The sequence below is a fragment of the Gopherus flavomarginatus genome, chromosome 3 (assembly GCF_025201925.1).
Source record: "Gopherus flavomarginatus isolate rGopFla2 chromosome 3, rGopFla2.mat.asm, whole genome shotgun sequence".
Classification (NCBI taxonomy): Eukaryota; Metazoa; Chordata; order Testudines; family Testudinidae; genus Gopherus; species Gopherus flavomarginatus.
In genome coordinates this window covers 174,965,972-174,988,392 of record NC_066619.1, presented here as the reverse complement: position 1 = coordinate 174,988,392, position 22,421 = coordinate 174,965,972, and the positions used below count along the sequence as shown (strand labels likewise).

General features: G+C 41.0%; 1 protein-coding gene across 1 annotated transcript in view; it reads right to left on the bottom strand.

The window, feature by feature from the left end:
- Positions 1-4,065: 4,065 nt before the first annotated feature.
- The window catches only part of TACR3 (tachykinin receptor 3), a 68,364-nt gene continuing 50,008 nt past the window's right edge, over positions 4,066-22,421 (bottom strand). The window contains exons 4-5 of the mRNA XM_050944519.1: positions 9,396-9,592; positions 4,066-8,078 (exon numbers count right to left, since the gene is read on the bottom strand). Of these exons, the coding sequence (XP_050800476.1) occupies positions 7,763-8,078; positions 9,396-9,592 (513 nt within the window). The 3' untranslated portion in view covers positions 4,066-7,762. The remainder of the gene's footprint in view (positions 8,079-9,395; positions 9,593-22,421) is intronic.

The following is a 22,421-nucleotide window of genomic DNA, read 5'->3' as shown; positions in this document are numbered from 1 at the left end:
AAACCACTTGCTGGGATTTTAATGTTTCAGTCATTCAGACAAGACAATCTACGGAGGTGATAGCGTTTTATCACTTGTGGCAAATTGCCGGCACTATGATGATGGGTCTCACACTTTCTCTTCTTGGTGGGGGCGGGGGGCATTCCTTGCCCCTGAACTGGGATATTAACTGCCCCACTAGTGGGGCCCCTAGAGGAGGGGAGTGGAGATGGAGGGATCCAGGCCTGCCCTCTACTCCAGGTCCCAGATCAGGGGCCCCAAGGATAGCGATAAACCACTTGAACTAGTGTTTCCTTCCCCTGGGCTACTTCCCTCTCCTGCCCTTCAGCTTGTGGGGGCTTTCTGCCCTCCCTCTGCACAAGCCAGGTGTCCCTTTACCCAGGGTCTTGGTCTTCTTAGCCCACCGCAGCACTTATCCAAACTTTCCTGTGCTTCCCTCCAAACTGTTCTCTGCTCCAACACCAATCCACTCTGTGCCAAACTGCTCTCTGCTCCAACACCTTCACTTGTCTGATTGAAGCAGGGGTTTTTATCAGGTGACTGGCTTCAGGTGCTTTAATCGGCTTCAGGTTCTTTAATTAATCTATAGCAAACTTTCTTCCCTCTACAGGGAATAAGGATCCCTTCTAACCCTCTCCTGCTGCCCTCTGGCCATGCTGTATTACACACTCCATTGAGACAATGAGACAAATGCTTCAGCTGAATTACACTGGCAATTTTTGTTACACAGTGTCACACATATCAAGCAAGTCAACACAATCAGTTCCAAATGCTAGTTGTCTCCTTCACTCTCTGAAGGGAGATGTAATATGTAGGCTAGATGACTCATTATCTGGATCCTTGAGACGTGGGCCCCAGGTTTGGTTGGGGCTCAGACTCAGTAGTGAGGCAGCGCATCAGGCAGATATTTGATCCCTGCCAGTCCTGTTTGAGGGTTGGCTGGGTGATAACATGGAGCCAAATCCTGAGTCCAGCACCCTTGCGAAGTAGCCAGGTGAAGTGCTAGGTATTTGTGAACTGGGGACATAGAGAGGAATCCTCCGTGTTATGTGACAATGGTAAAGCTTCACAGATATTCTTGTTTATTGAAAAAGGGGTCTAATAAAAAAAGTGAAAAATAATTTTCAATTACATTTTTTGGAAGAAAAAAAAAGCAAAACCTTTTGGGAAAAACTCAGCAATGTTTGGTATTTTTGAAATTTTTCCTTTTGAAATTGTGGCAAAATGCTCACCACAGAAATGGATGGATGCATCAATGTGGCAGCAGATCCTCCTACCACACCTGTATCCTGCTGCTGTGCAGGGTGTTCCTATGGAATAGGGCATTGAATTACCCCTTAAATCCTGCCCTGCCCCCCTAACTTCTGTGCTTCTTTCTTCATTTCTTTCATGGTTTTTTCTTTTGCATCTTTCCCTGGACTCCCTTTTCCCCTTTTGATTTCTCCTTCTGGTCTCTGAGCCCCAGGCTCATTCTCCTTTACACCTTGTTCTGTAGGATTTGGAATAATCATGTGCTCTTATTAAAGCTACCTAGTTGGAGGGATCAGACGTCAGCTTTTAGCACATATACAGTGATGAATATTTTTCTATGAAAATTTTCATTTCATTTCCAAAAATGTAGTTTAGTCTACACCCCCCCCAAACTTTCTCTCGCTTTTAACCCTTAATAATAACCCTCAATCTGGGGCTGGCAAGCCAGGGGGAAGGCATAGGCTTAGGGAGACATAGTAGGGAATAATAGTAGGGACTAATCCACAAGGACTACTTACCTTAGTAAGTAGAAGTATTTCTCTATCTGAGCAGTTAGCTACAGTCTATTTCCTGTACAATCTACGATTCAAAAGATTTTGGATTATTACACTTAAAAGAGTCAGGTTTGGTGATCCGTTCTATCAAAGTGCACCTGGCTGCAATTTTAGTGTTTTATTCTGCTGTTATGGGTAGGATGGTATTCTCTAACCCTATGTCCACCAGGTTCCTTAAAGACCTAGAAAGACTGTTCACATCTATCAGAGATCCTACTCCGCAGTGGGATTTGAACATAGTTTTATCAGCTTTTATGGATCCCCGTTTCAAACCATTAGCCACCTGTTGGTTGCTTTACCTTTCAGCAAAGGTGGCCTTTCTAATAGCCACCACTTCAGCAAGAAGTGCTGGGGAACTACATGCTCTAGTTAGAGATCCTCTGTACACTTTTTTTATTTTTTTTACAAGGACAAGGTGCAGCTTAGGCAGCACCCTAAGTTTCTCTTCAAAGTGGTATCTGATTTCTAACTCAGTCAATCTATCTGTCTTCTTTTCAAAACCAGATGATCATTACGATATCCAAAAGCTCCCTGCTTTGGATGTTCACTGAACATTAGTTTTTTATTTGGCAATAACAAAGCCCAGCTGTTTGTCTCCTGCATGGAACAAATGAGAGGACATTCTGTAACAACATCATAACTTTCCAGCTAGATCACCAGCTGTATTGTCATGTACCACACAATCAAGGGTATTCAACAAGACTACGCTCAGCCTCTGTAGCATATGTGGGTAATGTCTCTATCATGGACATCCACAGAACAACAATATGATCTTCAGTCCACACCTTTCCTAGACACGAGTGAGGATATTAGAGTCTCCCCGTATATTAACTATTTACCTACCACTGTCTCTATTCTTAGAATCACAAAAATGTAGGACTGGAAAGGACCTCGAGAGGTCATCTTGTCCAGTTCCCTGCGCTGAGGCAGGACTAAGTATTATCTAGGTCAGCCCCAACAGGTGTTTGTCTAAACTGCTCTTAAATACCTCAATGACGGAGATTCCACAGCCTCCCTAGGTAAATTGTTCCAGTGCTTAACCTCAAACTCCCTTGCTTCAATTTCAGCCCATTACTTCTTGTCCTGTCCTCAGGGGGAAAGGAGACAAATTTATTGCCCTACTCTCTATAACAAACATTTATGTACTTAAAAGACTGTTATCATGTCCCCTCTCGGTGTTCTCTGCTCCAGACTTGACAAACCCATTTTTTTTCAACTTTTCCTATAGGTCATGTTTTCTAGACCTATAATTATTTTTTGTTGCTCACCTCTGGACTTTGTCCAATATGTCGACTTCTTTTCCGAAGTGTAATGCCCAGACCAGTACACAGTGCTCCAGCTGAGGCTTTATCAGTACCAACTAGAATAGAAGAATTACTATTTGTGTCTTGCTAATATGTCCCAAACTGATGTTGGCCTTTTTTACAGTTTTACATTGTTGACTCATTTAGTTTGTGATCCACTATAACTCCCACATTATTTTTCAGCAGTACTCCTTCCTAGGCAGTCATTTCCCATTTGTACTTGTGCAATTGGTTATTCCTTCCTAAGTGGAGTACTTTGCATTTGTCCTTTATTGAATTTTATCCTATTTACTTTATCCTATTTATTTCAGACCATTTCTCTGGTTTGTCATGATCATTTTAAATTCTAATTCTGTCCTCCTAAGCACTTGCAACCACTCCCAGCTTGGTATCACTCACAAAATTTATAAGTGTACTCTCTACGCCATTACCCAACCCATTTATGAAAATATTGAATAGAACTAGACCCAGGACAGGTCCTTGTGGGACCCCACTCAATATGCCCTTCCAGCTTGATTGTGAACCATTGATAACTACTCTGAGTATGGTTTTCCAACTAGTTGTGAACCCCCCTTGTAGTTGGTCCATCTGGGCTGTATTTCCCTAGTTTGTTTATGAGAAGATCATGTGAGACCGTATTAGAAGCTTCACTAAAGTCAAGATATACCACATCTACTGCTTCCCCCATCCCCAAGGCTTATTTACCACATTCTTTGTCTTCTGGAGCATTTGCATTGTTCTTGCTATCATCAGCATTTTAAAAGTATATATAGAGTAGGAGGAAACCTGGCACATTTCTGACATTGGATTATCACAAGCGACTCCTAAAATTGTACATCTGTCTTTTTCAAGATTAAAATAAGAGAGAGGAAAAACAAAATAAGCTCACCACAGTCACGGTTTGAAGTACACAACATATATTCATATACTGATTTTTATTAATACAATGCCTTTTTTTGTAATAGCCACAATTTAAAAAATACAGTTTATTCAACAACAATAAATGTTCTGTATATAACTTCCTTATAGACAGAAACTGTACATGAACAACCAGAAAGTCTTTACAATACACACATATAATACACAAGCACAAAGTTACTATGCTTAGTTTTTTGTAGCCAGTCGGGACTCTCTCCCAGTTGAGTTGTGTTAGTATATCTTCATACTTGTGTGCATTTAAAAACTTTAAATCAGGACATTTGAGGCAAAAAATTAAAACAGACATGTTGTATGCATTACATTACATACACTGAACTAGGAAAGGGTTGGTTTTTTTTTTAAATTATAAACATTTTGCTGAAAAACAGGGCCTGTTGTTCATAAATACAGGCATTTGGCATGTATGAGCAATGACTTAAGGTCTGGTCCAGAAGTTAATGGGACTTTTTCCTTTGATGTCAATGGGCTTTGGATCCAGTCCTTGCTGAGAAGGGCATATGTGACACTGGAATTGCAAGTTATTATATTTTTATAATTTTCTAATATAAAAGAGAAATTGGCTTCTTTAAATGAAATTGTTGGGGTTAATGCAAAAGATGTCATAATGGGGGGGGGGGTCACAATCTTTTTTTTTTGTAAAGACATTTTCAACTGTATACTTTTCCTGACATTTACATTTTATCTTCTACAATTATACAATTGAAAACAAATAGTATTTTTTAAAGTTACCGAACATACTTGTACAAATAAAATTATATATAAAGTACACATATTCATGTTTCTAAACAAACTTCAAAGTTTCCTGAAGTGTAATATCCATTGTGTTCTTGCTCTGAATTACTGTGTTCTGCTTCAGTATAAGACAGTATTTATTCTTAATCATAATTGTATCACACACAACCCTTTAGTCTTTATGCACATTAAAAAACTTCTGGTTTTGTGTGAGAGAAGTACTGTATGATTAAAAATAGATATCTTGGATATTATAGAAAAGATTCTGTATATTATAAAAAAGAATTGTATTTGTTCCAGATCATCCAGATGTGTATTAGGTGGATATGGATCTAAACTTTGTCACACACTAACACTTCTGGACTATAAAATAGTTCTTGTTAAAGAAAAATGGGAAAATTCTGATATTAAAGACATTAAGGGGTATTGTTCATGGTTAAGTGTGTTGGTAATGGCCAGCCTGAACAGTGAATCCTGAACTGGATTCTCTAATGATTTCCTAATTTGCTGTTGTCTCATGCACCTTGTCTAAGTATCAGATGCCTTTGAAATTTCCCTTGCTGTCCAGTAACAATAGGACTGAGATGTTAAAGATCCAGGATTGGCAAATTTATGGTCTGATCTCTAAGGATGTCTCTTAGATGGTGCTGAGTGCCCTCAAACCATGTTGGATGAAATCCTGAACCTTTTACTCAGTTCTTAGTCAAGCAATTAGACTTTGCAGTCTTCAGTGGCAGTTTGTCTGAGTAAGGACAGGTTAAAAACTGGATACAAATTTCAAGATTTGGCCCAATGATTTCAGTGGAAAATGTGGGTGTGCAGAAGCTCTCAAGAGGTGCTCAGCTCTTTGGGCTTTTACCACAATAGGTCATTTTAAAAAGAATACTTTTAAATCTAATATAAAAAGATTGTATGCTTAGATTTGTTTCATATTTACAAATGAGCTTCCAAAAATGTGATTTCTACATACACCCATAAGAATGCACATTATTGAAGGAAATGTATATTTGGAAAACTATGGTCTATGAGGACAAATTTCTAAAGGGATCTGTTTTTTGCCTTTACCATTTTCAGGTGCAAGTAGCTGCAGGCTTCCTGGAGATAGATTGTACCCACAAATTTTGTACTAACTGGAGCTATCAGGTATTTAGACATTTAAATGATTGATTTATTCTATTTTGTGGGTGCAGAAACAGAGCCCCATAAAGGCTGGATTCCAAAGTAACTCTTAGAGTTCAATGAACAGCACTGCAATTCTCTGAAGCACTATGGAAACCTTCATGATGGATATTTTTTCATATGCCATAAATCTCACACACATTTCTCAAATGATTGTTGGACTCCTGTTCCCAGTGTAAAGAGCCATATCCAAGTGTATTAGGATTAGGCTACCATTCATCCCTGACTCAGGCTTTAATCTGGAATTCAAGTTTTGGGTTTGGAGTCAATTGTCACAAAATCCTGAGAACTGTTTTTAGCACAAAACGAGGGAAAAACTGGCAGGATGACATGATCTCAAAAGAGTTCTCTTTTATCTTAAATCAAAATATTATAATACGTTGGGTCAAAATCTTGCAAGGAAAAGCTGCTTGTGTGAGAGATTAGTCATATCTGAACCTGCACTGAAAAATACACCCTTTATGGTTTGAGATTCAACCCAAACCAAAACTGAGTTTGTATTTGGGGACAGAGCAAGCAAACTATACTTAGTACAATCACTGTTTTTTGCTTTTGAAGGGAAAACAGATATCTGCTCATACACTTCACTTGTCTGAATTTAATTATGTATACAAGTTGGCTGACAGTCAAAATGAATACAAATGCAGTTAAGTATTTTTATGTCTGTCTAGTAAGACATTAATTTGCAATGCCTTACTGAGGAAGTGGCTCTTCATACTTCAGCGGGAGAGCATTGATCCATGCAGGGCTGGCTTTATGTATTTTGCCGCCCCAAGCACAGCAGTCAGGCGGCTTTTGGCGTCATGCCTGCGGGAGGTCCGCTGGTCTCGTGCCTTTGGTGTTCCCGACACCGAATTGCCATTGAAACCGTGGGACCGGCCAACCTCCCGCAGGCATGCCTGACTGCTGCCCTCATGGCGACCGGCAGGCCGCCCCCCACGGCTTGCTGCCCCAGGCACATGCTTGGTGCACTGGTGCCTAGAGCCACCCCGGATCCATGTTTAACAAAGATCTCTTGATACAGACTGTCTTTTCTGACCTTCACTTTGAGGTTGTAGTCTGGTGTTCCTACTGAAAGATACTCCAACGGTGGGTCAAATAAGTCCTATTTGCCTCAAACAAGGTGGTATTCCTGCATGTGCAGGGGCCAGAACAAGGCCTATGAACCACTTAAGCCCTATTTTGGGGTTTGAGTTAGTCTTAAGTGGGATTTAAGTGGTGCACAGTTTGGCCTCTGCGCAGAGCTAAATCCTATTCACATTGACTTCAATAGGATCACTCACATGAATTTGTACAACAGCAGACTGGATTTGGAACTTATCAAGACTCGATACAAAAGGAATTTTTAACCCAATCTTATGTAACTTTCATCCTGTAGAATTCACAAATAATATAAAAATTCAGTCAAGTTTGAACTGTCGTTATTTTGAAGCTGTCTGGTTACATTTTGGTCAGTGAAACTTAAATATCAGCAAGTCAGCTATAGGTCAGCATTTGATCCTAGTGAAGGAGCAAGAGTTTGATGTTGTATTGTTTTTAAATAATTCTTACAGACATTTCTATGTACAAGATGCCACCGTGTTTTCATACTCAGGTAAACAGACATCTTATAGTTCCTCTTTTTTTTCCAAAGCACAAATGTAAGCAGAGCCAATAAATCATATGGTATTTACAACCAGGGTTCATCAACTGAATCTTGACTGCCATCCAGTAGCTTGGATATTGGTTCTAAGGTAGACTAGCATTGTCTCGTTTATGTACAATACTGCTCTTTTCATGCCCATCACAAATTTACCCAGGGCCTTAAGAATACTCATCCACTGATGTATAGGGTGAGCTGATAAAACTCGACATTGTCGAGGTGGTTTTGGAATTCCTGCGTGAACAGCCATTGAAGTTTGTGTCCCGTGAAACAACCCTTTTCTTACGAGTGGACTTGGAATGATCTCCATCATTTGGATCAAACACTACTGTTGTGCTAGACTCCATTCTGGACACAGTGTACAAGCTACTTTGTCTGGTGGGATGAAACCTGGCTGCCTTGAGCTCCAGCTCATCATAGCTGGACACCTCAATAAATGGGCACCAACGGAATGCTCTCTTGAAACCAGCTCGGAACCTGAGAAGAAAGATACTTGGTGAAAACATTCATAGGCAAGACGTAGAGTGAAGAGTCCCCCCCACCATTTCTGCTCAGCCTTCCAGTGAGGAGAGTGAGGGGTTCTGTACTTCTACTGCACCTGCTCCCTGGCACGTTCAGCCCCTGTCCCTGGCAACCGGGTCTGGGCGGGGAGCAGAAGGGGTGGGACAGAGTCACTTCTCCACTTGGCTGAGTGTGGCCGCTCCTGGTCGTTGCCTCTGTGCTGCGCAGCAGCTGCCTGAGAGACAGCCTGGCTGGGAAGGTGGCAGCTGCCTGCACCCTCTGCTACCCACCCAGGCCTAGTATGTTTTTGGCTTGCTCAGGCCCTGGCCCTAGCAGCCTGACCCAGGTGGGGAGTGGAGGGGGTGGGCCACTCCCTCCCCGGCCAGGTTCTCTCTCAAGCTCTTGATGGTTTTAATTCAGTAACACTCATGGAAATGAAAAATGAGCAGATATGTAAAAGTAGAGTGTTATTTGTGAAGAGGTGTAATGGCACATATTCTGAATAGTACTTATTTAGACCCTGATCGTGCAGTCTGATCCAGGTGAGGTGACTCATGCCCATAAAGACTCCCTTAAACAGTTGTGGCCTGATTTTTTCAACAGGGTAAGCACCCACAAATCCCAGTGAAGTCAACTGCAAATGCAGCCCCCTTGAAAATAAGAACCTAGGAGTATGTGTGACTTTTTTCTCCCCCAGCATCTCCAACTACATATGCTTTAGGACTGAGTAATAAGGCTATGAGCATTCATTTTATCATCCAATCAGACTGCAATGTATAATAGAAATATTGTGATGTGATCAATAATACTACAATAAAGCTTTATTTTAAATTGCATTCTGACTGCTCACCTCGTAAAGTCATGCTATAAATATCTTTGGAGTAATGATTAGTTAGCAAATATAGATAAATTGTGGCATACACCACTAACAGCAAAGCAACCTTAATTTATATTTGGTGTATAAGGGCCTGGTTCTGCAAGCCCGACAAGTGGAACTTCCATTGATTTTATTAGGCCTTCTGCATGTGGAATGTGGCAGGCGAGCTAAGCCCCTGCAAGGCTAAATTTTGCTCTTACATTTGTCAATGCCACAAGTGTTCACTGGAAGAATAGTATTAGCATTGAACAGAAACCTGAAGGAGGCTTTCACCTCACATGATATATATATATTTTTTCCTCTCATTGGGAATCTTTACTACTGAAGTGAAAATTACTCTGCATCTTTCACATTCAAATCATTTATATTCTGGCTAAGCTCACCCTCCTCCCCCAATAGTTTCATGATTCTCTTACCTCTTATTAAGGCAGCAGTAGATAATGGGATTGTACATTGTGGAGCTCATGGCCAGCCAAAAGCTGGCTAGGTAGATTTGCTGAATATATTTCCACCGATTTAAGTGTTGGTAGATCCCAGTAACTATGAAGTAAATGTGGTAGGGCAACCAGCAGATTGCAAATGTCAACACAACGACAATCATCATTTTTACCACCTGAAAGAAGGAAGCAATAAGGCCATTTTATTATATATATTACCTTGTTTCATACCTTGTACAAAGGTGTCCACATCACAAGCACCACTGCAGCTAGCACCAGCATTTTTGTTTTTACTCTGAATTTCTTGTGTTTCCATTTTTCTCTGGAGAACAGCATCCTCCTCAATAATAGTATGAGAGACTTTTATAGCATTATCTACATTGAACTTTGTACCAAAAATTGACACTTAGTGACTAACCCTTGGACTTGTTCAATATTATCATTTTTCCTAGGTCATTAGCCATAGAATAAGGTTATCCTATTTTCCATTTAGCCACCCCTGCATGGCCTTTATTGCCCCAAAGTCTGTTGTAGAGAAGAGACTCCTCTCTAGCTGCTAAATAACTATATCCCTAGGCCCTTGCTAGTAAATGGGAGTTGAGTGAGCAGTGACCAGCAGGGAATGCCCACCAGCAGCAATCTGCATTCTTAATTTAGTTTCAGATGGTGTACATCCAGAAGTATGACAGGTTGGTGATCTTCATCATTTTCTCTGGTTTTGTGTGGCATCGCAGCCCCCAGATCACAACAAAAGACAAATGAGAAGCTTTGGTCAGCGTGAAAGGCAAGGGCAGAAAGTCATGCACGACAGAGGAAGTAAGCATTAAACAAAAGTGTTTCTAGCTGCTATCTTGCCCTCTTTAGCTATAGAAATTGCAAGACCAGTCATTCTCAACACAAAATGAAAGATATAAGCATGGTAGATTTTATTTTGTGTATATAAAATGAAAACTATCCTGATTAGGCTTACAGTGCAAATCTGGTGGCCGTGTATGTATGTTACAAGCAGAACTGGGATTGTCACCTATACTTTAGGTTGCCTGTCACTTTCCATTATAAAGACTCTGTTTCCAGTTGCTTTCAGCTTTGCCAAACTTTAAGTGCTAGAGCTAAAATCTTCCATGTCAAGTGTCTCTCTCATGCTGATTTTTTTTTGAAATCTTCAGCTAAGCTTGTTCAACCTTAATCCGGCCCTGTGATACATATGTATGATGGTACAGATTGTAATTACATGAATACATGCTCATATTTTCACACACAAATTACTTTTCATTAAATTTCTGCTACCAGATTCAGCAGGCTACCACAGAAATATTGCGTTGAAACAATCATAGTTCAGATTTGATTATATTTCACTCTTTTTTGGACATACTTTCCAGCTGTTCATCTGTGATGAAATTACTCCTGCAACTATAAATTGTACTGCTAGAAGACTTGGTGCATACTTTCATCACATCTTAGCATCGAATCCCCTGATTTTCAGAAGGGCCTCCACTTGGCCTCCAGTTTTGCATCCACATTTTTATGCCAGTATGGAACTGTTGTTATTTAAATTTGCAGGCATATTTCATAACACTTAGATGTCTAATGATCTGCAACCAAAATTAATCAGCTAAAAACCTGATACAACCAATATTTTAATAAAATGTGCCCATAAAATTACCCCTGAAACTATTTACCAGTGGAACAAAATAAGTGGAAAATGGGAGGCTGCTAATGAAAATCAGACCTCAATTCTTTACAGTCTAAAAACTCAACTCAATATGTATGCAAACAATCCATCTACACAATGCTTGAGAAACTGAAGCAGCAGAGCCTTTCAGTACTGTAATGTGTTTGGTTTAAACTGGCTGCACACTGTGATTCTCATACCCTGGAGCTGCAGGAATTGCTACAACAGTAACATTACAGGTTACCAATTCTGGCATCACTAAAATGTGTTAGCTCCACAATTTCTGGAGAAAGTAGCCCTTCTGTTTCTAACACCTAAGCTGTTACAAAAGCAGGTTAAAACATGTAGACACTTAAAGGGCAAGTCAAGCCTCTCTACGGGAGTTGCCGATTTAAAAGATTGTCTGAAGGTCTCCTGAAAAAACACAAATAAGCCAGTGAATGCAGGGCCACCTTAAAAATCTGTTGCTGTCTCTGCCTTGAATTTTGGTAATGATTCCAGATGCACAAATTTGTTCTTAATGAAAGACAAAACTACTATGATGGAGGTCTATAGAATGACTGGTATGGAGAAAGTAAATAAGGCAGTGTTATTTACTCCTTCTCAGAACACAAGAACTAGGGGCCACCAAATGAAATTAATAGGCAGCAGGTTTAAAACAAAAGGAAGTATTTTGTTCACACAACACATCATCAGTCTGTGAACTCCTTGCCAGAGGATGTTGTGAAGGCCAAGACTATAACAGGGTTCCAAAAAACCAAACCAAACCAAAATAGAAAAACCAGATAAATTCATGGAGGATAGGTCAGGGATGGTGTCCTTAGCTTCTGGCAAACAGAGGCTGGGAATGGACGACAATGGGGATGGATCATGTGGTGATTACCTATTCTGTTCATTCCCTCTGGTGCACCTGGCATTGGCCACTGTCAGAAGACAGGATACTGGGCTAGATGAATCTTTGGTCTGACCCAGTATGCCCGTTCTTATGTTATACTTGAAAGTGAGAAGATCTGATATTTCTCTCACACCAGAGTATATCATGAGTAGTTTCTCTGAAGGCAATGGAAATGTATGTTGTGTATGGTCTACAGAAGATGTCCACTGGGTTTTGGGATTTTGCCAGAAACTTGTAAAAGGGGCATTTTAAGAGAGAAAAATATCTCATCTATGTCACATAATACTCAAGCAAAAAAGGCCCCATTTTCCAAGGGAAAAAAACCTTTGTTTTTAAAATTGAGCATAATTTTGCATTTTTTGCATATTTACAATGTGAAAAACAGACATTTCATTGGCATTTTGCTTAAAGTGAAAACTGGGCAGTGGGAGGTGTTCCAAGACTTCATGAAATGAACATGAAAAAGTTTACACTCAGAAATCTACCCTACTCTGTAAAATGGAGGTGGTTATAATTCTATAGGGAATCAGGCATGTCAGTTCACCTGCAAATATACTCCTACCTCCTTACCTGGTGAAATGCATCATCACATCACTATTGGGAAAGGCAGGAGTATCAAAGGGAGAAAGGATCAAAGAGAGTTGAAATGGAGGGGAGAGGAATGTGAATATATTGGGACAGAAGGGGAAGGCATGGGGGAAAAGGAGAGGAAATATAATTTGGAAAGGAGCAAGAAGAGAGAGGATTACAGTGAAAAGACAAAGTGAACCACTTCTCACAAAATATAGGCTACTCAAGTAACCGTATGAACAAGATTTGCTTGCTTTTCAAAACCTCTCCCTTTGCATACATGCCAATCTCCCATTAATGAATGATACAACAAAGGAAAAAAGCAGCTGAGAGAAAAACATGCATATTAAGAAGATAGAGACATTGAAATATTGTATTGTCAGGAATGCAGGTGCTCAAACTCGGGGTGCACACTCCATGATTTGACTAGCAACGTTAGATTCTCCTCATTCAGTATTGACTATATATATAAAAAACAAAATGTAATCCACTATAACTCATTATGAGAATCTATTCAGTCCTCTTGCTCTATCCAAATACCATTAGATGTAGGTGTTTCTCTTCTTGACAGTGACTGGTAGCTAATGAATAGAAGCGACATTCATGGTTTATAAATGCAGTGCCGCCTAGTTTGACTCAGTTTAATGAAAAATCCTGAAAAGAAGAAACTCTGGCATGAGCTCCAGCAAAGAGTTAAACTAGAGCACAAAAAGGAGAGTGAAACAGTACTTGTACCTAATTTTCCCCAATCTCCAGATTATACATACACTAGACATTTTATCAAAAAATCCCTCTGGTGCTATTGCTCATTCAGCTTCACAGAAGAAGAAAGCATCTTAATAATTTTGTTATTTGAATTGTATAGAGTGCATCTGGCAATACAGAATTCAGTTTATTTTCTTTCTTTTTAATAGCAGCAAAGAGTCCTGTGGCACCTTATAGACTAACAGATGTTTTGGAGCATGAGCTTTCGTGGGTGAATACCCACTTCGTCAGATGCATTAGTGGAAATTTCCAGGGGCAGGTATATATGTGCAGGCAAGCTAGAGATAATGAGGTAGTTCAATCAGGGAGGATGAGGCCCTGTTCTAGCAGTTGAGGTGTGAAAACCAAGGGAGGAGAAACTGGTTCTGTAATTGGCAAGCCATTCACAGTCTTTGTTTAATCCTGAGCTGATGCTGTCAAATTTGCAGATGAACTGAAGCTCAGCAGTTTCTCTTTGAAGTCTGGTCCTGAAGTTTTTTTGCTGCGGGATGGCCACCTTAAGGTCTGCTATAGTGTGGCCAGGGAGATTGAAGTGTTCTCCTACAGGTTTTTGTATATTGCCACTCCTAATATCTGATTTGTGTCCGTTTATCCTTTTCCGTAGTGACTGTCCAGTCTACAGTCTAGCTTGCCTGCATATATACCTGCCCCTGGAAATTTCCACTACATGCATCTGACCAAGTAGGTATTCACCCACGAAAGCTCATGCTCCAAAACGTCTGTTAGTTTATAAGGTGCCACAGGACTCTTTGCTGCTTTTACAGATCCAGACTAACACGGCTACCCCTCTGATACTTGACACCATGCAAGGCACTGCATTTAGCCATATGGAGTGGAAATACATCAACCTCATTAAGAAACTTGCACAAATACAGACAGATATCATCTTCCTTTTCAAATGCAAACGGATGGATATCATACCAAATGTACTAAAGGTAAAAAATCCACTGCTATCTACATACTACACAGACCACAGTGAGAGATTATGCCATACTCTATCAAAGAAACTGAGGAACCACCTGATCAGCATCCTATACAGCAAACAGGAAAACATCAAAAAAGAGCTCTTCAACCTGGAGACTCTCATCAATAACCAAACTTCCATACAAATGGACTTCACTAAAATAAGACAGGAGATCTACATTACTCACTTCACCTCTGTACAAAGGAAAAAGGACTGTAAGCTGTCTAAACTCCTACCTGCCTCATGGGGCCACAACCGTGGTACCCCCAACTCACCCAGCAATATCGTCAATCTATACAACTACACACTCAGCCCAGAAGAAAAGTCAGTCCTATCTCGGGGACTCTCTTTCTGCCCTGCCACCCCCACCAACATGATACTGTTCTGCGGCGATCTGGAAGCCTACTTCCGCTGTCTCCCACTCAAAGAATACTTTCAGGACAACACTGAACAGCGCACTGATACACAGGTACCCTCCCACCAACAGCACAAGAAGAAGAACTCCACATGGACTCCTCCTGAGGGTCGAAATGACAGTCTGGACCTCTACATTGAATGCTTCTGCTGACATGCACAGGCAGAAATTGTGGAAAAACAACATCACTTGCCTCATAACCTAAGTCATGCAGAACGCAATGCCATCCACAGCCTCAGAAACCACCCAGACATTATCATCAAAGTGGCTGATAAAGGAGGTGCTGTTGTCATCATGAACAGGTCTGACTACCAAAAGGAGGCTGCCAGACAACTCTCCAACACCAAATTCTACAGGCCACTTCCCTCAGATCCCACTGAGGAATACACTAAGAAACTGCAACATCTACTCAGGACACTCCCTACACTAACACCGGAACAAATCAACATACCCTTAGAGCCCCGACCAGGGTTATTCTGTCTACTACCCAAGATCCACAAACCCGGAAATCCTGGACCCCCTATCATCTCGGGCATTGGCACTCTCACTGAAGGACTGTCTGGATATGTGGACTCTCTACTCAGACCCTATGCCACCAGCACTCCCAGCTATCTCCGTGACACCACTGATTTCCTGAGGAAACTACAATGCATTGGTGACCTTCCAGAAAACACCATCCTAGCCACTATGGATGTAGAGGCTCTCTACACGAACATCGCACACACAGATGGAATACAAGCTGTCAGGAACAGTATCCCTTATGATGCTACAGCACAACTGGCTGCTGAGCTCTGTGCCTTTATCCTCACACACAACTATTTCAAATTTAATGATAATATATATCTCCGGATCAGTGGCACAGCTATGGGCATCCACTTGGCCCCACAATATGCCAATATTTTTATGGCCGACCTGGAAGAACACTTCCTCAGCTCTCGTCCACTCACGCCCCTTCTCTACCTACGCTACATTGATGACATCTTCATCATCTGGACCCATGGGAAGGAGTCTCTGGAAAAATTCCACCATGATTTCAACAGCTTCCCCCCACCATCAACCTCAGCCTGGACCAATCTACATGGGAGGTCCACTTCCTAGACACCACGGTGCAAATAAATGATGGTCACATTACCACCACCCTATACCAAAAACCTACCGACTGCTATGCCTACCTTCATGCCTCCAGCTTCCATCCCGGGCACATCACATGATCCATTGCCTACAGCCAAGCACTGAGGTACAACCGCATCTGCTCTAACCCCTCAGACAGAGACCAACACCTACAAAATCTCCACCAAGCATTCTCAAAACTACAATACCCGCATGAGGAAATAAGGAAACAGATCAACAGAGCCAGACATGTACCCAGAAGCCTCCTACTGCAAGACAAACCCAAGAAAGAAACCAACAGGACTCCACTGGCTATCACATACAGTCCCCAGCTAAAACTTCTCCAATGCATCATCAGGGACCTACAACCCATCCTGGACAATGATCCCACACTTTCACAGGCCTTGGGTGGCAGGCCAGTCCTCGCCCACAGGCAACCTGCCAACCTGAAACATATTCTCACCAGTAACTGCACACTACACCATAGTAACTCTAGCTCAGGAACCAATCCATGCAACAAACCTCGATGCCAACTCTGCCTACATATCTACACCAGCGACACCATCACAGGACCTAACCAGATCAGCCACACCATCACTGGTTCATTCACCTGCACATCCACCAATGTAATATACACCATCATATGCCAGCAATGCCCCTCTGCTATGTACATCGGCCAAACTGGACAGTCACTACGGAAAAGGATAAACGGACACAAATCAGATATTAGGAGTGGCAATATACAAAAACCTGTAGGAGAACACTTCAACCTCCCTGGCCACACTATAGCAGACCTTAAGGTGGCCATCCTGCAACAAAAAAACTTCAGGACCAGACTTCAAAGAGAAACTGCTGAGCTTCAGTTCATCTGCAAATTTGACAGCATCAGCTCAGGATTAAACAAAGACTGTGAATGGCTTGCCAATTACAGAACCAGTTTCTCCTCCCTTGGTTTTCATACCTCAACTGCTAGAACAGGGCCTCATCCTCCCTGACTGAACTACCTCATTATCTCTAGCTTGCCTGCATGTATATACCTGCCCCTGGAAATTTCCACTACATGCATCTGACGAAGTGGGTATTCACCCACGAAAACTCATGCTCCAAAATGTCTGTTAGTCTATAAGGTACCACAGGACTCTTTGCTGCTTTTACAGATCCAGACTAACACGGCTACCCCTCTGATACTTTCTTTTTAATATGTTTGTTTTGCTCTTTTTTGATAAACTGCCATTTTCAGCTGCTTTTTCCCTTTGCTCCATGTTATGTTACATTCGTTAATGACTGATTGCAATTTGCGCAGATGGAAAGGATTTTCATGAAGCAAGCAAACTAGGAAAGTACATGACTTTTCACTTCTACATAATCTCTTGGCTAGACCCTCAATCGTATTCTATCTGCTACGTGCTGTCCTGCCACCACAAATCACTCAGAAACTGGTGGGTGCAACTACCAGTGGTTTCCTCTAGCGTAGACTCCTAGCTGTTGAACCAGTCCCCATGCCTGGCAGGTAGTCAGGTATGCTTTGAGCAAGCCTGAGGTTGTGAGCAGAGCTGGTAGGAAATTTTTTTTTCTCATGAAAAATGTTGATGAAAATAATTTTTTCCCATTTTCGACAAAAATTTCTGCTGAAAATTTTCCACATTTTGGTGAAACATCAAAACCTGAAAACCTTTTGGTTTTGGAGTGTTTGGTTTTTTGGATGACGTTTCCAATTTGTCTACAGAAAACAAGCACTTTCAGTGAAAAACTCTATTTAGTTGAAAATCCAGTGTTCCATTGAAAAGTAGTTGAACCAGACTTAGCTGTGAGCTATGTTTGCTTTACTTCTCTCAGCTGCTCTGACTGTATTTCCACGTCACATGAGTATCTAACTCTTTAACTCTTGTGAGACATCTGCATAAAGACAATGTGAATAATGCAGGATTTCCTGTAAAGAAAATCCACATTTGTTATATTACTTAGGCTGATCTTGCAGATCCTCAGTCAGGAGAGTAATCCTTACTCATGCAAGGAGTCCCATTGGATTAATCTCATGAGTGCAGCCTTACAGGACCTGCCCTGTCTGAGGAATTTTACTTAAGGGCAGTCCTGGACTATTTATACAGATTTCTCACTCAACATGGAGATTATATAAAAATGAATTAGACTGTGTACTTTGCCGCCTTGCTTACTGCTTAAATCCTTTCCTCGCACAAGTTGCAAATTCTCATTAATCAGCAGTGTGCAACACAGCAAAAGGAAGAGTCAGCTAAAATGTAGTGTATCAAAAAGAACGAAACATGCTTATCTAGTGTGAGCAAGGATACTTATGGGAGTGAGACTTTGTAGGATCCCCTGCCTTGTGAAATATTTGATGCTATTTTAAAAATGAATAGGAACTAAAGGATTCTGCTAAATTCACAAAGAACAACAATGATGTTTGGTTTGTTGTATTATTATTATTTTATTTGCACACATGGGAAGGGTTAGCCAGGAATGGCTAGACAAACTAGTCTGGCTGATTTAGATGTAACATATGGCATGTTTACACTATAAACTCAAGTCAACCTATGTTAGGTCAACTTATAGCCAGTGCAGGAATTATGTGGTGGTTCATGTCCACACTGTCCTTCTATCAGTGGTGCACATCCTCACCAGGGAGCGCTTCCACCAACTTAAGAGGGGTAGTGTGAGGGGCTGAGAGCCAGGGCTGCTCTCAGTTCTGCGTTCAGCTTCCTGCTGGGAGCCCGGCTGGCCCCCGGTCTCCTCGGTTCTCCGGCGGGGATGGGGCAGCCACACCGGACTTCTCGGTTCCCCGCTCCCCACCGGGAAAGTGACAGCTTCCTGGACACTGGGGGCAGATCTCTCCACAACCCAGCTTCTCCCCCAGGCTCTTAGCTCCCCATTCCCTGCTGGGAGCCTAGCTGCCACCCTGGACTTCTCAGCTTCCTGCACTTTGCTGAGCTACTCAGTATACTTAGAACAAGATTCTTAGACAGGTCAAAATCCTCCTTTCCAAACTACACTGCATCATTTTATTGGCTTTCTGTTGCAAACCTGATCCTGTTATTTCTATGAGGTGAATGGGATTTGATTCTGATTTCATTTGCACCGTACTGTGTAACTTCTTCAGCTTCAGTGGAGTTACAAAGATGTAAGTAAGAATCAGGTCCAGTTATTAAAGAGCATATATCTGTAAGTATGTCTTCATTTATCCATTCATAGATTGTTTAGCTAGAATAAAGTGATACAATTTGCAACATGTATCTTAAGGTTTGTAAGTAAATGGATACTTTAAAGTAAAACTAAATCAAGTGTGGCTTTACTTTTGATTTTTGGCTTGTAATAGCTATATAGTAGAACCTTCTCGTTGTTACTGATGAGATTTTTGCCTCAATGATTTTCTGAGATAAAACCTGTGCCATTTAAAGTATTAAGGGACTTTAAATTCTGATATTCTATCTCCCTATTTAATAGACAGCTTTCTCTCTTGATGTACTATACTATACCTTTCTTTTGTTTCATCTTTATACTTAACAACCCAGAGGAAAATTGTTTTGTAATCTGATAATGTGTATTATTAATGAGATTTCTCGTACCCAGAGAAGGTTAAAAGGAACCCCTACGTTACAAAGTGATGAGACTTTTGTTTTTGGTTATGAAAACCAAAATATGTGTGTCCTGTATCCTTCCTAAATCAAAGAATCATAGTACTTAGATGGAAAACACCTACTAGATCATCAGATGTACTCTTCTTGAAGGGAAGAAATTAATCCACTGTAGAAGTGTTGTGCCACATGTTTATCTATCCTTGATTTTGCCATTTTAATTTATGTAACCATTGCTAACCCTAGCCAAAGACAAATGGCTAACTGTACACAATAGCTTACATTCTTTAATATTTCTCACACACACACACACACACAGACACAATGCTTTTAGTGACAGGTGGTTGGTACCGATGACTATATTAAGTTCTTGGACTTTTTCAAGGAACCAGTAAGTATGTGTTTCTTCTCTTAAATATGTCTCCTTACATCCTTCTGCCTATCTCTTTTTAGGGATATGGAGAAGGGAAAATACAGCAGGAAATGCAGATTCTTTTCTCTGTCCTCCGACTGTTATTCTCATTTCCTCTTTTCACTATCCCTTCCTCTCCTTCCATTGCTGCTTCCTTCCCCTGATCCCCAAGTCATTACCATCAGTGACCAACTCCCAGTGATTGGTGTTTCTTCTCCCATTTCCCCCACTGCTTGCTAACACTTGACTCTTCATATTCCTAACCTTTGGCTTGAATCTTCCCTTCTCCTCACTAAAGCTAGATTGTGGCTTTGCCACAGGCCCTCAGAAAGGGGCAGCAGTTAGTTGCATTGCTTCAGGGCAGACTGGAAGCCAGATAGTTATTCAGAGAGTCACAGTCTGGTTCCTGGTTCCTTCCTCCCTTCCCCCTCTTTAGGGGGAAATAGATTACTTCCACTCACATGCTGGCTGAGCTGCCTTGGCAGGCATGTTTGGGAGGTGAAGCCAAGTCTCTGCCCATCCCCTGCCCCTGGCCAGGGGCAGCTCTAGGCATTTTGCCACCCCAAGCATGGCAGCTTGTAGTGCCAGCAGAGGTCCCCCGTGGCTTGGCCACCCCAAGCATGCGCTTGGCTTGCTGGGGCCTGGAGCTGCCTCTTCCCCTGGCTACCATATGCTATTCTCTGGGTAGCAAGCCAAAGAAAAAAGGGGGTGTCATTACATCCCTTTCTGCCATGCACTGTGCATGTAGGATGGACCACAATCTGACCCTTTTTAGATAATTAGCATTTGAGGCCATAATCATTATTCTTTGATGTCAATAGACTTATGCCACAGATGAGATGGTGATTGAGAAGTCAAACACGGTTGTACATAACAAGGTTTATCATGACTTACTTTCCACACAATCATTCCTTTATTAGTCCACTGGCCACTTAGTGTTGGTTACATCCAAAATATCAATACAAGCCTATACATCCTTATATTCTGTACCCTAGCAACAATACGGTTATAAATATTGGCTGAAATACCTACAACAGGTTCAGGCCTAGGTGACACCATCCTATCATGGTGTACTCCAGAGGGGTAAGGAAAACTCTGCTGAAAACCCCCTAGAAAACTTTTTCTCACTGTAACAAACAAGTGATAGCATTGCTGGTTATTGGACCTACACTAAAGTGAGCTGAAGCAGTTTAGGGCTGCATTCTGCTTTCTTCAAGGTTTTTTACCTTATCACACATAGCCTATTTTTACCCAGCTACTGGACTGAGCATTTCTTTTCAAAACAAATTTATGTACCTAATTATTTTACTGATCCTAGTATCTAATATACCATGTTTTCTGTATTTCTATTGCTCAGTCCAAGCCTTAAATAACACTGGTATTTCTGGGATCACTACAAGTTCAACACAAACAATCCCTCTGTCTCATGATCTCATTCTTTTGGTCACATAGTTTGAGTCAGAATCCAAACTCAGCTTAAAATGTATAATTCACTCAGAGAGTTAGTGTGCGCCTATATTCCTATAAACACTGAGACTTTTCACATAATTTTCACAAACGTAGTGATTTTGTTAACTTTTTAGTCTATATCAACAAAGCTTTCATGATAATAGTAATGTATGCAGGATGGGAACAGTAGAATCACAAGGTCTGAAAGCACAGATAGTCTTTCAATCAGATAAGACAGGTGCCAATTTCAGCACTTCATAAGTTGTTTTGTTCTTCTGATTTATAAGCCACTTTCTGCCAGTTTTTTAAATATCTACCTCTACATTCCATTTGACTAACCCAAAAATAAAAGTTCGTGATCAATTTTTTTTTGTTATTTAAATAGGAAAGTTAAAAAAGAGAGGATCATCATGTAGACTGGTTTCACCATCAGCTATGCAATACTTCTGTTTCTTAGCTTCATAAATTTGGAATAATCTCTTACAAATTGTGGTCTTCTTTTACAAAATAAAACCCATTCTGACATTTTTAGAAACAGATTTGGCTCCTGGCATTGTTATACTGCACTTCACTGATGTTGTCTGGTCCTCTGGACATTTACTAGAGCTGGTGATAGCTCTCAGTTTTGCCAAAAGAAAATTATCCAATCTGACTCTTTTTATGAAGTTTTGTCAAATAGAAAATGCACATAGAATTTCCTCCAGTCTTGATAATTTGCTATTGGATTTTGCTTAAATGTCACAAACTTGGATTAATCCACAATATAAAGAGGGGAATGGGGGACCTCCAAATGGGCCTCTTGGAGTGGCAGTGAGTAAAAAAAAAAGCAGAAGGAATCAGAAACTAGAGATGTGAAAATGTCTGTTAGGAAATCTAGTCCATCCCCTGCCAGTGCAGGATTGTAGTATATTCAGAGCTTTTCCTGTTTTTAAATGACGTAAATGGGAACTGTGTGATGATCAACTAAGGTGGCTGCTTCTTGATTTAGATCCATTAGACTTGGTTGCCTTTTTACTATTTAATTTTTAATTTATCTTTGTACCACTAAACTTCATATTTAACCGGTGATTATGGGCCAGATGAGTCTCTCTAAGGCCTGGTCCACACTATGCAGTTAAATCGATTTTAACAGCGTTAAATCGATTTAACGCTGTACCCGTCCA